The sequence below is a fragment of the Spea bombifrons genome, chromosome 12 (assembly GCF_027358695.1).
Source record: "Spea bombifrons isolate aSpeBom1 chromosome 12, aSpeBom1.2.pri, whole genome shotgun sequence".
NCBI lineage: Eukaryota > Metazoa > Chordata > Amphibia > Anura > Pelobatidae > Spea > Spea bombifrons.
The window spans coordinates 31,891,915-31,906,306 of record NC_071098.1 but is presented as its reverse complement, the minus strand read 5'-3'; the positions used below and the strand labels follow the sequence as shown (position 1 = coordinate 31,906,306).

Genomic DNA, 14,392 nt, shown 5'->3' with positions numbered 1-14,392 from the left:
AAGGATGTATATCTGTTGTTGCGCCTCAAGGTGACTCTGAAACCACTGGTGGGCAATTGATTCACAAGTAGGAAGGTAGTGGAGATACATTACTACCAACAAAGGCACAGATCGACGTACTCCACCAGCACATCCCAAAGGGGCACCAGGATGTTTAACTAGACTTTGCTCATTCATGGTTACAAAATACGAAAAGTAATAATAAACACAGATATAGTTATGTATTTTATTGCAATAAGGTACGCGATTTCTAGGTAATGAAGTAAGATCTTGTTGCCACTACATCTTCTATAGTTTGACTATTTACAGGTATAGATTCCATTGAGGGGATTGAGAACTACAAATATTTATTAGTTACTCATCTAAAATGCTGACATAATCAAATGGTTTGGTATTGAAGTACAAAGCTTTTCAAGTTCTTCTAGCCTTCAGAAGCAGCAGCTGTGACATACTTCTAAGCTTGCTGTGGATGCAGAATACATGATGTGATGCTTCATGACTTTCATGAGTTATGTCGTTTTAAGATCATTGTACATTGCGTTACATAAAATAATTTTGATTTTGCATTTTCTTTTACAATTCCCTCTCCCAAAAAAAACAGAAAATAGTATAGTGGTCCTCCATGTGTCGGTCTGGGTGTCGGACTTTATAGGGGAAGACACATCTTGTTCATTTGCTTCATCGCTGTTCAGGTTTCACTGCCGGAGATAAAGACATGAGTTAACCTACAGAACAACCTTAAATGTAGAATAAATCATAAAAAAAACAACACCACGCATGGTAGGGTGATGTAAAATCTCTTGGGATGTCAACTGTAAAGGTCTAAGTATAGAGGAAGACATGCATATTTCACTATGTTCTAGGGATATCAGGTCACTCACCAGTTAGAGAAGTCTGGTGCTCTCCAAGATGTCTTGAACTGTGCAATACTAGAAGCTGGCTGCCGATTAGGAGTCTGGAGATCGTTTGTGGGATTTCCGTCAAAGTTCCCGCACGCTCCACACAAAGCACCGGACATCCCTTCTTTTGCACTTAGTATCAGATCGCCATTCACACCTAATTCTATTTTCAAATCTTGGCCTATCCGAGCCTCAACCCAGGTTTCATTACCGCTTGCAGATAACAGGCCAGGCACCTCTACCGGAAGAGACGTTAACCGTCCATTCACCTAGATAAAGAGTAGAAAGATTACTCCTCTTCCAATGTTTATTTTTTCTACCCTCTTCTTTACTCGGATCATTTGTTCAAAATGTCTTCCACTTCCTGTCTCCCAACCATTTTTCCCCGAAGGCTTTTCTTCTTTTGCCCCACATAGGTGGTTACAATACATAATAGTATAATAGTATATTCCTTCTTTCCCAACATCACATTTTCACTTTTAGCTCTTCAATATTCTGGTCTTTCTTTCATCACACTTTTTGGGCCTACATCCCCTCCAGTATTTCTAAATTCTCTTTATGTAATTAACTTTCCTGCTACACGTGTGAACGTGGTGGCCTGATGCTTTATAATGATGTTTCTACTGACTTCTCCCTCATATTACATATGTTTAGATTTTCGGCCACCGAAAATGGGCAAATACCTATTTTGGAGGGTTTCAAAAAAACTTACCCAGGCTTTCTTGAATCTTGAGATGGTTACAAGGGAAACGCGACTAAAAATATGGACCCTGGCAACCAAAGACCCTCCTTTTTGGCATTTCTTAATATCTGCCAGGGCTCGGAACCATGAATCCGATGTACTATCGCACAGAGAGATCACCTCGTAAAGACCAGATTGGAAAGGCCGCAGTAATAGGCCATCGAAAGAGGCGAACTTATTTGGCATAACCAGGCAGTCTCCTGGGTTTTTGTAACATTCTTGCAGTCCATTTTTTATCTCACATCGTTCAACCCTATGGCAAGACGCTGTTCCGCAGACCATGCCTCCAGCTTGGCACGTGCATCGCCTACTGCAATCGGAATTAACAAAAGTCTGCCCAACCTGTAAAATATAACATGGTGAGACGCTGATATACTCTGACTGTGTAACATGACAATTACGGTGCGTATAACTAATACTAATACTATATGCAGTTTGTAGATACATAATGCAATATATATATGTTATAGATATGGAACCTAAAATGTTTCTTAGAGTAGGAAAAAGAAACTTACTCTTAGATATCTTCCTCTAAAAACACAACCGCATTTATTTACAGGGACGCATCTATCGCCGTCAAAGAGATATCCGGAGTTGCACTCGCACCCCTCGAAGCATTGTTCCTGGCATCGAACTGGTGCCGTCATCACGGAGCAGGTTCTATCACATGAACTCGTGCAAAGTTTATAACGGCTTCCTACCGGACAGATATAAGCTAAAAGAAAGAAAGAAATCGTAAGGTTAAATGCGATGTCAAACTGCTTGAACCATGAAACCTTTTTGGAGGAATATTTCTGACCTGCACGTGACAGCATGCAATACTCTTTGCACCTTCAGGACCATACCTGGTCCTAAAGTATTAGTTTTGATTCTGTTTTTTAAAGTTCCAGAAGAAGAAAGCAGTCCCTACTTTGTCCTTCGGGTTGGGGGAACTTTGAATTACAGTGTTGGTTGTTCCAACATTAAAAGTAGCTTTCTGATATTGAGGAGTTGGAAGTTATAGAGCATTTGGCCACTTAACCCTTTCAGCTCTCCTAAAAATGGGACCTATGTGTCTCATCTTTTTTTGCATTTAACCTGCTCTGTTGTGTGGCAGTCCATAATTCACATTTCGAGAAATGTAAAATTTGAGCTTACGGCAAAATAATTGTGTTCTCCACTTGGAAATCACCACGCCAGCTGTTTGGCAGGCCGCTACGTAGGTCTGAAGACTCCTACACAGAACATCAGTCCTCCCTTCGGCAATGCAGGCGTCGAAAACACAGTATTTAAAGTATTGCTCTGGGTTGATGGTGGCGTGACATGCTTTAAAGGGTCCTTGTGGATCAGTGATCATGCCACAAGATGTTGGGGCATTGTAAAGATTATTTGCTGTTTCACTGCATGTAGGAAACTGGTCTTCACAGCCTTCAATGCATTCTGAACCAACTGGGTTAGCTCTCCAGCCAGCAGCAAAATCAATTACATCTTCCACGGCATTCTTGTTGGGAAGCTGGAACTCATTTGCAACAACGCCATCGAAATCGCCACCTAGACCTCCGATTTTACCCTGGTAGGTACTTGGAACTTTGAGGCTCAGATAGAAGGCCGTGTCATAAAGGACCTTTAGGCCAAAGTCGACCTGTAAAATAATGTTATTCCCTTGTTGACTTATTGAGATGCCTCCATCCAGAAGAGTCAAGGGCATGTAGAGATACTCTCCATTAACCTGCGTAGGGAACAAGTACATATCATTTGAGAAGAAATTAAAACGATATACTTAGTTGGAGATCTTTTCTGGTTTTTTTTTCTATATTTTTATCTGAAGTGGTATTCCAAACTGGGATCTATAAAACAAATTACATGAACATACCTCTAGAATCCAGTCTGATAATGGAGCTAGGCTGCTGTTGTGTGTACAAATTCATTTGTAGATTCATAAAATAAGCATTAAAAGTGAAAACTGTTGTGTAAACTAACCTTTACTTTCCACTTTCTCCCTTTTTCAAAGGCTATGGTGTACCCATAAACATAAACGACCACCGTCTTCGTTACTGCCATTTTTCCATTGTCATAGCTCTCGTTCTCCAGCACCACAGAAAAGTTCGCCACCGAGGGGTCATCTTTCACCACTTTTGCTAAAGTGTAGTTTGATGTGCCTTGGAAGTCAAAGCGAAGGCCATCAAAGGAAGTATAGTGTCGGCCTCCTATTGCCAGTGATGTCCCGTATGTCTTTGGATGACAGCCGCGGATTCCATTGACCACTTTGCATTCTTCAACAGGGCCACACTGTGCATCGTGGCATTTGACATTTCCATTCTCCAGGCACTGACATTTTTTGTTGCAACGTTCTTCAGGGAAGAAAACTTCTTTCTTTTGGTAATACTTTTCCTTGTAGACACAGCCGCACTGATCATCAGGGACACATTTATGGCCACTTTGAATGAAGCCATCGTCACAGGCGCACATTTCCCTGCAGCGGAAGTCACACTTATCGATTGGTAGAGTACCCCTGCAAGTTGAAGGACAGCTATTTCCACACAACTCATAATGAGTATTTATCGGGCACTGAGAAGCTGAAAGTTAAAAGGATATAGACATTATGGTATTGTGTCTTAGTATCAAGTGTAATAAGTTAACAACAATAGTAACGCATCATACCCATCAAATTATCATTAAATGAACCTGTATCACTTGGTCTTATATGCCTAACATCATCCTTTTAAGATCTGTTGGTGGTGAAATAAACCATCCCATTGATGAAAAGGCAGAAAGGATTACTGAGAGTATAGAAAATTAAAGAGTAGCCTTGAACAAAGAGCACAATGTCTCCCAAACTCAACTCCCAAAGCCAGTAGAGATGTAATTAGCCATTTCAAGCGTTATTCATTTGAAACCACGCCCTTAAAGAAATGTTTCATGAAACTTGGAAACCTACGGCAAAAACTTGACGACCTCCACTTTTGGACTTGGACTCCAGCCAACTGGCAGGCGAGGACATAAAGTTGGATCGCCGTACAGAAAGCCGATGGATGACCCTTGTATTGACATGTGTCAAAAACACAATCGTCGAAGTAAGGTTTTGGGTCTATGATGGAGAAACATTGGCTAAATGGCCCTCGGAACTTTGTGATGATGCCACAGAACTTCTCACTGTGATATTGTTTTTTTTGAGCATCTGAGCACTTAGGACATTGTCCCGTGCATTCTCGAGTGCATCCTGGGACACTGCCAACTTTCCAGCTGTCTGCAAAACCTATAGCATGTGTAGCTACTTTTCCGTTATTCATTATTAGGTCATCCTTGGGATTCTTGTTGTTATTACCGCACAAGCCAGCAACAGCGTTAGCATAAGTGCCCGGTACGGTTACTGTAGCATGGCTGTTCCAATCATAGGTCACAGTCACATTAAAGTCTGTTTTTATGACGCCGCGACCGCCGCTGATGAACGCCACAACTTTGTTAGTTTGGTCCTTGAAAGGCAGCGAGCTAACAACCCCATTGATCTGAAGAGAGGAATAAAAATAATACATTGCTATTATTTATGTGCTATGTTTATAGATATGTAAAAAGTTTTGTAATTTTAGGGTAAAAACTAATAAAATAAAATAATTACGGCAATTAGGGCTTGGATTCCCATCTAAGGCATCCCAAGTGCTAAAAAGTAACACTTTAAAGTATCACTCAAAAAAGAATAATTTCAATTTATCTTGGACTACATAAAATATTCCATAAAATATTTACTATTTCATATTCCAGTTTTCTGAGTAATTATTAAGCTGTTATAACAAAAACATCAAAATCCACACTGTTGTTCTGTTAAAAATCTTAAATTCCAGCAATTTCGACTCTATTGGATGCTATAAGACATATAGTATATCTTATATAACTTTATGGTAAATCTTCAGAGATCTGCTAACATCGTAGGAAAACTATGATCAAAGCCTACTTTACAATCCCCTACCTCCCCTCAAAAACTCTCTCTAACATTTTCCAGTTATAGCCATTATTACCAAATACACACCAAAAGACGTTGTGGATAATCCATGTTGAGCTCTAGAACTTGGTCGTAGACATTTAAAGTGACAGTTTTGGTGTAAGACACGGCTTTGTTTCCACGATTGTTATTCTGAACATTGACGGTGAACGGCTTTAGGGACGAGTGGCTGGAATTCACGCCAACTAACTGGTAAATACAGGTGCCCATGAAATCAAATCTCCTGCCATCAAATGTTGTGTAGTGAGGGTCTCCAAAGGCCGTGCACGTTGAGTAGCCAGCTAGGTAACAGCCACGGATGTTGTTGATTACCATACATTTTTCATCCAACTTGCAGTGTGTCTCCTTGCACACCACCATCTTTGAATTTGGATCACATTTGCAATGCATGCGGCACTGATCATCGCCCCAAAACTCCTGGTCGTTTTTGTGGAAGACGCCGTTGTATTTGCAACCGCAGTCTGAAGCACGAATGCATTCTTTTTCATGGAGGACAAACCCAACGTTGCATTGGCAACCCTCTGCACATTGTTTATTGCAATGTTTTGGAGCCGCGGGATTCTCGCACGTAGCGGGACAAGCAGATGCACAGGCAATGAAACGACTATTCATGGGGCAAGGCTGATCTAAAATAAAGCGTGGATACCTATGATTATAAATGCATGGTAACGGTCTATCAGTATTAGTCTTTTTTAACATTTACCAATATTAAACTCAACACGTGCTATTACAGTAGACCTCTAGTCTTCATTTCATCAGTGGCCATGTTTCAAAATTGTTAATGTAATGGAACTGATCCAGTAACAATGCTCTCTAGCCATGGTTTATGGACTGAAATCCTTTGTAACATGCCTGAAAAGTTCATTGATTGGGTTAAAATGATAGACGTGAATTCTTCTGTGTTGACTGTTTGTTGTCCTCTCATGCTCACTACCTACTCATTAAAGTAACTCCATCCTAGTGCTCCATCTACGTTGGAATCAAGTCATTGGGTCGTTTATTCATAGCATTTGAGAAAGAGCAAAATGGTGGATGAGCTGAAGCTAAGCCTATCTTATGAGGCTAGTGAAGAAGCTCTCCTAAGTCCATCTTGGCAAGCAGATATCAAAGGGGAGATCAGGTTCAATGCAAGTTCAAATTTGGACTCTTAACATTAAGCCAATCCATCAATCTTGTTCAAGCATACATGATCCAGCCTACTTAGCTACAAAAAATGTGTTTGACGCGTGCTTTACACCTTCTTTGAAACCTTTTTTTTTTTGGACTTACCTATTGGAGAACACGAGACAGTACCGTTTTCTATGTGACATTGTTTATTACGGCCGCATGTAAACGGATCACAACGGTATCCATGAACTTCGTCACAGGTGCAGATGCTTTTGCAGTCATTGGAGATGACCTTCTGTGAATGCTGTGGGGGGAAAATCAAACGACCTTGTTATTTAAATTTTATAAATCATGTCGCAATTATATTTGATAAGGAATAAGTATGTAAGTGTGTTATGATGATGAGGCCGAGCCTTCAGTTTGCACCAGTCATAGTAGGTGCCAAATGTCAATCTTTTTCTGTATGAGTTTAGAGGCAAAAAAATATATATTTTTGATACATTTTAACTCCCTGAAACAGGGAGATTTGCATCTTGCTTTACCCATAAAATAAAAATGACTCATACCTGGTAGTATTTTCCATTGATGAAACAGCCACATTTTGTCTTCGACACGCACCGGTTTCCATCGTTGTAGTATCCCGACTCACACTCGCAGCCCTCGGAACAGTAACTGGGGCATTTTATAGACATTGCAATTCCAGGGCAAGTGGCTGTGCAGACTTTGGCACATAGCTCGTAATGGCTGTTGGCCGGGCAACTTAGAACTAATTGAAGCAAGAGATAAAGAAGCGGAATTCATATTATTAGAATTATTGCTCATTTATGTAGCACCAAGAGATTCCCCTGCGGCGGTCTCCCTGTTGGGTGATCAGGTCCCCTGTGTGCAGCTGCACAATGGGTGCAGCACAACCTTTGTAGACTGCATTAAAAAGCGGTGAGCGCCTTTAATATTACATAGAGCTATGTAATATGATGTCATATCCTGTCGCTTTATGTCTTAAAGGAAATACATTGTTACAATCGTCATAAATTAAAGAAAAAAAATCACATAAAAACACTGTCATGGTCTTAAACATCCATATGTTCTCAATGAATATTGCTGTAAATACGTACATTTTGTAAGACATGGGGATCTGTGGATGTTTACGAAATTCCATGTCAAACAAGTTAATATACCTGCAATTAATAATACATGCAAATAAAACGTAGACTTTAGTACCAAGGATTGTACTTACGGCAGAATTTGGAAGACCTCCAGTCTTGGATTTGGATCCCAGCTTCTTGGCAGTCTTTGACGTAAGTACGGATATTATAGCAAAGAGTGTTTGCCTTAATAGAAGAGTCTGCACACAGGTCATAGACACAGTTATTGAAATAGCTCTCGGGATTTACTATGTCGTAACAAGCACTTAAAGGACCCCCCTTCTTCTTCAGGAAGCCACAGTACTGTTCGGTCTTAAAGAGTCTACTTTTGCTTTCGTCACATTTACATGTCTGTTTGGGACTTCCACAGTCGGGATGAATGGCGAGGAAGCCAGGAGTCGACACCTTCCATGACTCTCCAAACACGGAGGCGTCTGGAACCAACGATTTGTCTGGACGTTGGAATTCGTCATTTTTATTTTGGTTGAAGTTACCGCACAGTCCTCCCAGGTGGCCACTGTAGGTTCCCGGGACAGTGACAACCACATGATAAACCAGATCATAGCTGACTTTCAAGCCAAAGTCGGTTTGGATAAAGGAGCTTAACCCGTGTTGGTAGGCTTGGATTTTTCCATTATCCAAGTCTAATGGAAGGTTACTAAATATTCCATTGATCTATAATGAGTTAAAGGTATATGGTAAATATCTAGCGTTATGATTTATCTAATGATACACTTCACCACAAGACGTTTAAGAACTATGAGCCTACATAGATTGTCTCCAAAATGGCCTCCAAAATACGAACCATTATTAGAAAATCATTATTTCTCATATTTAGTTTTTTCTTATTTATTATTTTTTATAAATTTAAATAATGAAAAAACATAACATACCCCTGATATTTTTAGTGACATATTTTCTTTCCTAATCATAGTAAAATATATCAATATATCAAATCTTATGCATCTTAAAATAACTTAATTTTCATTCCGATTTTTCATTTCAGTCTTGCTATATTTCTGATCATTTTCTTACCGTGATGACACCTTCACGTTTGTACTGAAGACTTAAGGTGTAGCCATAAACCTCCAAGGATACAGATTTTGTTACAGATACACAGCCGTTACCCCATTTTTCATTTCTCACACTGACAGCAAAGGGTGTTAATTTGGAATTTTCGGTGACGGTCTTGGCAAGTGTGTATCTACAGAATCCTTGGAAATCATAGGTGAGACCATCAAAAGTTTTGTAATGGGGATCCCCAGCTGCGGAGCAACTAGCGCTTGACACACAAAGCGCATCAGTGCACTCTATGACCCCGTTTTCCATACACTTGCACTCTTGACCACATTTTCCACCCAAGAAAAATATTTCTCCGAGCTTGTAGTATCGGCCATTGCGGTTACATCCGCATTCCTCAAGAGGGACACATTTTCTACCGCTAAGGAGATAACCGTCATCACACACACAACCTCTTAAACATCCTGGGATGCATCCCAATGGAGGAGAAGACACGGGGCAAGTTGGAGGACATTCATGTCCACATGCTTTGAAGTGACTATGTTTCTCACAGCCTGGATCTATCAATAACATAAAGAAACAGATGTAACAGAAAACATATTATGGAATAATGGAATAATAATGGAAATGTCATTTGCTAACGCTAAATGTATTCACTGTAGAACCAAAAAACTTACTGCAGAATTTCTCAGATCTCCATGGGTATATATTGCATGCCGCATCTTGACAAGCAATAGCATATGCGGTGACAACACTGCATACGGTTTTCTCTTTGTGACCGGAACAGGCATCAAATACGCAGTCAGAGAAATAATCCTCCGGGTCTACGCATTTGTGACAATCACGGAATGGACCTTTCTTGTCCAAGATGACACTACATTCCTTATTGCCGGAATGGTGATGTTTTTTTAGTTCAAATAGCTTTGACTCAGAACAGTTTCCCTTAGCCTCATCAGAGCATTCAGGGTACCGTTCCACAACCCAACTTTTTCCAAAGCTGATGGGGCTGGCAGCAACATCATCGCCCTTCGTCGTAAAATCATTGGACTTGTCTCCATCAAAGTTCCCACATAGACCACAGACGGATCCTGAATATGAGCTGGGAACAGTCACAATGACATGATTTTCCCAATTAAAAGTAACTCGTAAATTGAAGCTCGTCTGGAGGACAACATAAAAGCCATGCTGGTAGATAGACAACATGCCTAAGCCGACGACAAAGGGTAGGTTGGTCAATTCTCCATTCACCTAGATACAAAATGACATTATGTGAGTTCATAACATGTTCCACATCACTCCAAGGGAATATCAGGGCATATCAGAATAAGTGCTTATATTCATTTTTGTCAATTCTTAAAAGTCCATAGTTTCCAGAGTTCAGATTTCATTAAGAACAAGTGGGACATCTTACCTTTATGTGGTCTTTGTTCTGACTGTTGATCTCAATAGTGAAATTAAAAACTTTAATCTGCATTAAAATGGCTTTGTGGCCGCTATTCCGATTTTGAATATTAATTTGGAAGTCCTCTAAGTCATGTTTCTTTGTGCAGAGAGACGCAAACTGATACAGACACGTGCCTTGGAAATTGTATCTTGCCCCGTCAAAGGTTTTATAGTGGTGGTTTCCAAAAGTTGCGCAGGTACCAGAGGATAGAGAGTAACAGTCTTGGATCTGGTTGACCACCGTGCACTTCTCATTTCCCTTACAACCCGCTGGCTTGCATTCCACCTTCTTGGTGGTTGCATTACAAACGCATTTCTTTGAGCAGTTGTCGTCACCCCAAAATGTTTCATTTTGGGCGTACGCTCTGCCCTCGTAAACGCAGCCACAGCTGGACTTGGGAATACATTTACCTCCATCCAACACATAGCCATCTTTACACTCACATGATTCAACGCAATATTGAGTGCAATTGTTGGGTAGTGCAGCGTCGTTGCAGGTTTTGGGGCATGGGTTTCCGCAAAGAGTGTATTTACTGTTCTCTGGGCACTGTAGGGCTATAAAAAATTTAACAAACAATGTTAAGATTTTATACTTTTTTGTTTATGACCGTAGGAAATTGGAATACATTAAGAACATTGTTTATCCTGTTTCAGTTGCTGAAATAATGTGTATATACTTACTCTATTTTTCAGTTACTTCCTGTAAAGACCTATGAATTTTTAGTTACTTCCTGTATATATCTACTGTATTTCAGTTACTTCCTGTATATATCTACTGTATTTTTCAGTTACTTCCTGTAAAGACCTATGTATTTTTCAGTTACTTCCTGTATATATCTACTGTATTTTTCAGTTACTTCCTGTAAAGACCTATGCATTTTCCTGTATACATCTACTGTATTTTACAGTTACTTCCTTTAAATACCTATGAATTTTTAGTTGCTTCCTGTATATATCTACTGTCTTTACAGTTACTTCCTGTAAATACCTATGAATTTTCAGTTACTTCCTGTATATATCTACTGTATTTTTCAGTTACTTCCTGTAAAGACCTATGCATTTTCCTGTATACATCTACTGTCTTTACAGTTACTTCCTGTAAATACCTATGAATTTTCAGTTACTTCCTGTATACATCTACTGTATTTTTCAGTCACTTCCTGTAAATAACTATGTATTTGTCAGTTACTTCCTGTATATATCTACTATATTTGTCAGTTACTTCCTGTATACATCTATTTTCAGTTACTTCCTGTAAAGACCTATGTATTTTTAGCTACTTCCTGTATTCATCTACTGTATGTTTAGTTACTTCCTGTACATTACTTGCTTTATGCATTTACTTTATCTTTCAGGTACTTCCTGTATATGCCTACCATATTTTCAGCTACTTCCTGTAACAATCACATTTTATAAAAAAGTAGCTAATTTTACAAATATACAAAGATTTGAGAAGACTTGAGAAATGGCAGCTCAATGGATTATACCTAAAATACTAAAATAAAACAGAATAAAATAAAACTTACGACACTTAGCCAATTTTCGCCATTCTGCTATTGAAATCGCCTTTCTTTGACAAGCATCGGCATAATTCTTAAGGTTTTGGCACAAGATAATTTTGCTCTTTTCATTCATGCACAGGTCGTGCTCACAGTTTTTGACGTAGATTATTGGGTCGACCGCTTGATGACACTCATAAAAAGGGCCGTTTTCTTTAGACATCAGTCCGCAGTGATCATCTTCTGAGTATTTTTTTATATGTTTGGAGTGACAGGGCTTACAGTGCCCGTTGCAGTCGTGCCAGCAGAATTTTTCACCCTTGTCCACGCTCCAGCTTTTTCCGAAGTCAACCACGCTACTCACTTTTGCCCCCGTTGGTGTGGCTTGGTCATCGGCAGAGTTTCCGTTATAGTTGCCGCACAATCCGCAAACGCTTCCAGAGTAGCTGCTGGCGAGGTATATTTTTAGGATGGAGAACCAATCGTAAAGCACCTTAAGACTGAAATCAGTGTCAATGACAACAAATCGGCCAGACTGATATATTTGAACCTGGCCACTTTTCAGATGAATAGGAAGGCGGCGGCGCTGGTAATCCACCTATTTAGAGAAAAATGAAGGAGATTGCAACAAAAGAGATTACAACAAAGATATAGGCCGGCATTATTTGTAAAAATTATCCGTAACTTGTCATTTATAATATCAAAAAATATCCGCAGTGTGGCATTCTTTCTGTAACTTATGCAAAAATAAATTTACTCCATGGGGCTCAGGTATTTTGACAAGTGATTAAAATATCCTTAGGTCATACCCTGTGACTAAGAGAGAAGAATTATGAGATAGCGCCATATTGTAATCTGTTGCCTCTAAAACTCTACCAGTCAAAGTCCAATGATGGAGAAGAAGAAGAAGAGTCATTGCATTGGTGTCCAAGAAGGTTTATTTAGGACATTGGCCATTAGCTTTTAGGTATTCAACCCTACATTGCTTCTCTCAAGTATTTTGTATATCTATACATGCATTTTGGACACAGAAGGGGCCATATCTCCAGTTACGAGCAGTCACGATGAGACTGCTGATGGTCCAGCAATAGCATTCTGTGATATAGGCCGCTACTGGCCTATGTTAGAGGTGAATGGATACCAATGTTGGAAAGGACCTACACAGAATGTTTATGATGGGCAATAACCTTTGTTAAATATTTTCAACGGTCTCAGCAGGTTTAGGTGGTCTCTTTAGTGGTTCAGATGAAATCCATTATCTCATAAATGTTTGAAGGAAACTGAAACAGTAGTAAATATATAACCATTTATTAAGATCAATTATTCACCCTACAATGTACATACATGCTCGATTACTTACTCTGACAAATCCATGCTCTTGTCTCATAATAGAAATAGTGAAACTATACACTTGTATGGTCACATAGCTGACAAACGAGACTTTAGAATTCCCTCGATTCTCGTTTTTAGCCTCGATATTGAAAGCTGGGAGTCCCTTGACATTCCCACATGTTTTAGAGAGAGTGTAAGTGCAGGTGCCCTGGAAGTCATAATGGTGGCCATCGAAGGTGCGATAGTGAGGGTCACCAACTGCCCAACACAAAGGCTCATCCTTATTTGGTACACATTTGGGTTTTCCAGAAACTTCTTGGCATATTTCGTCTGCCTTACAATGTGCACTCTTGCAACGCTTAGATTTACTCCCTGAAAAGGGAAAGAAACAGAAAAACATCGCACCATGATGAAAATAACAAAGTTCTACTAACTTTAAACTAAATGCTACTATTACAAAGGGCAAAGAAACAATAGCTAAGGAACGTTCCCTGGGTTTTCACATTCTTATATATTGCCACATTGACTATTAGCCTCTTTAAGTAGCCAGAAGGCTTTCCCTTTTGGCATTAAAAACACCCCCCCTTTTTTTGGTAGACTCCATCTTTTGTTAAATCAAAATGACAACAAATTGCTTACCGAAAATGTCGTCTAGCTTAAGTCCACAAATTCCTTAAAAAAAACACAAGAAGAATAAAGTCAGGACAAGAAAATGAAGTTAAAAAGCAATTCATGTAATTATTTCCAGAAGGTGTTGGAAGTTGGACAGAGCTAAAAACCCAAATAAACATGGGGTCAGGTTGGAGGAGGTGGTCAGGTTGGAGGAGGTGGACAGGTGAAGAGGAATGGTAGAAGATATGAGAGGTAACATGGGCTCTCTTGACTAAATCTACTAGACAAACACCCTGACTCCTTATTATACAACCTGTGACAACCAATAGAATGTCTCAGTCTTAATCACCAAGCCTTACACTCTGGCTGATGCAGGTCTATGGACTTCATTAACATTGCCATTAACACATCAACTCAATGTGGTGCATTGAGCAGCGAAAGTCACCCAAAATATCACATGACTGACAACAATGGCGGCTCCGGGCCTGCAGATAAAGATATTGGGATATGCAATATGTGATCACGGAGAAATTGTTTATGGCAGAAGGAGAAATACAATGAGGTTTAAAGGTGCTTAAAGTTTGTAACAGACTAAGTAGACAGTGAACGTCTGACTT

The 14,392-nt window shown here is 39.6% G+C and overlaps 1 protein-coding gene across 1 annotated transcript; it reads right to left on the bottom strand.

Moving 5' to 3' along the window:
- Positions 1 to 626: 626 nt before the first annotated feature.
- On the bottom strand, positions 627 to 14,171 carry LOC128469754 (IgGFc-binding protein-like). The gene is made up of 17 exons (XM_053451552.1): positions 14,135 to 14,171; positions 13,192 to 13,535; positions 11,859 to 12,429; positions 10,301 to 10,887; positions 9,567 to 10,137; positions 8,905 to 9,449; positions 7,962 to 8,544; positions 7,291 to 7,490; positions 6,887 to 7,028; positions 5,645 to 6,243; positions 4,559 to 5,126; positions 3,601 to 4,196; positions 2,779 to 3,349; positions 2,157 to 2,356; positions 1,612 to 1,983; positions 882 to 1,168; positions 627 to 698 (listed from the first exon to the last, which is right to left on the bottom strand). Exons 1-17 carry the CDS (start codon positions 14,169 to 14,171, stop codon positions 689 to 691), a joined length of 6,783 nt encoding a protein of 2,260 aa, XP_053307527.1. The 3' UTR covers positions 627 to 688.
- Positions 14,172 to 14,392: the final 221 nt, after the last annotated feature.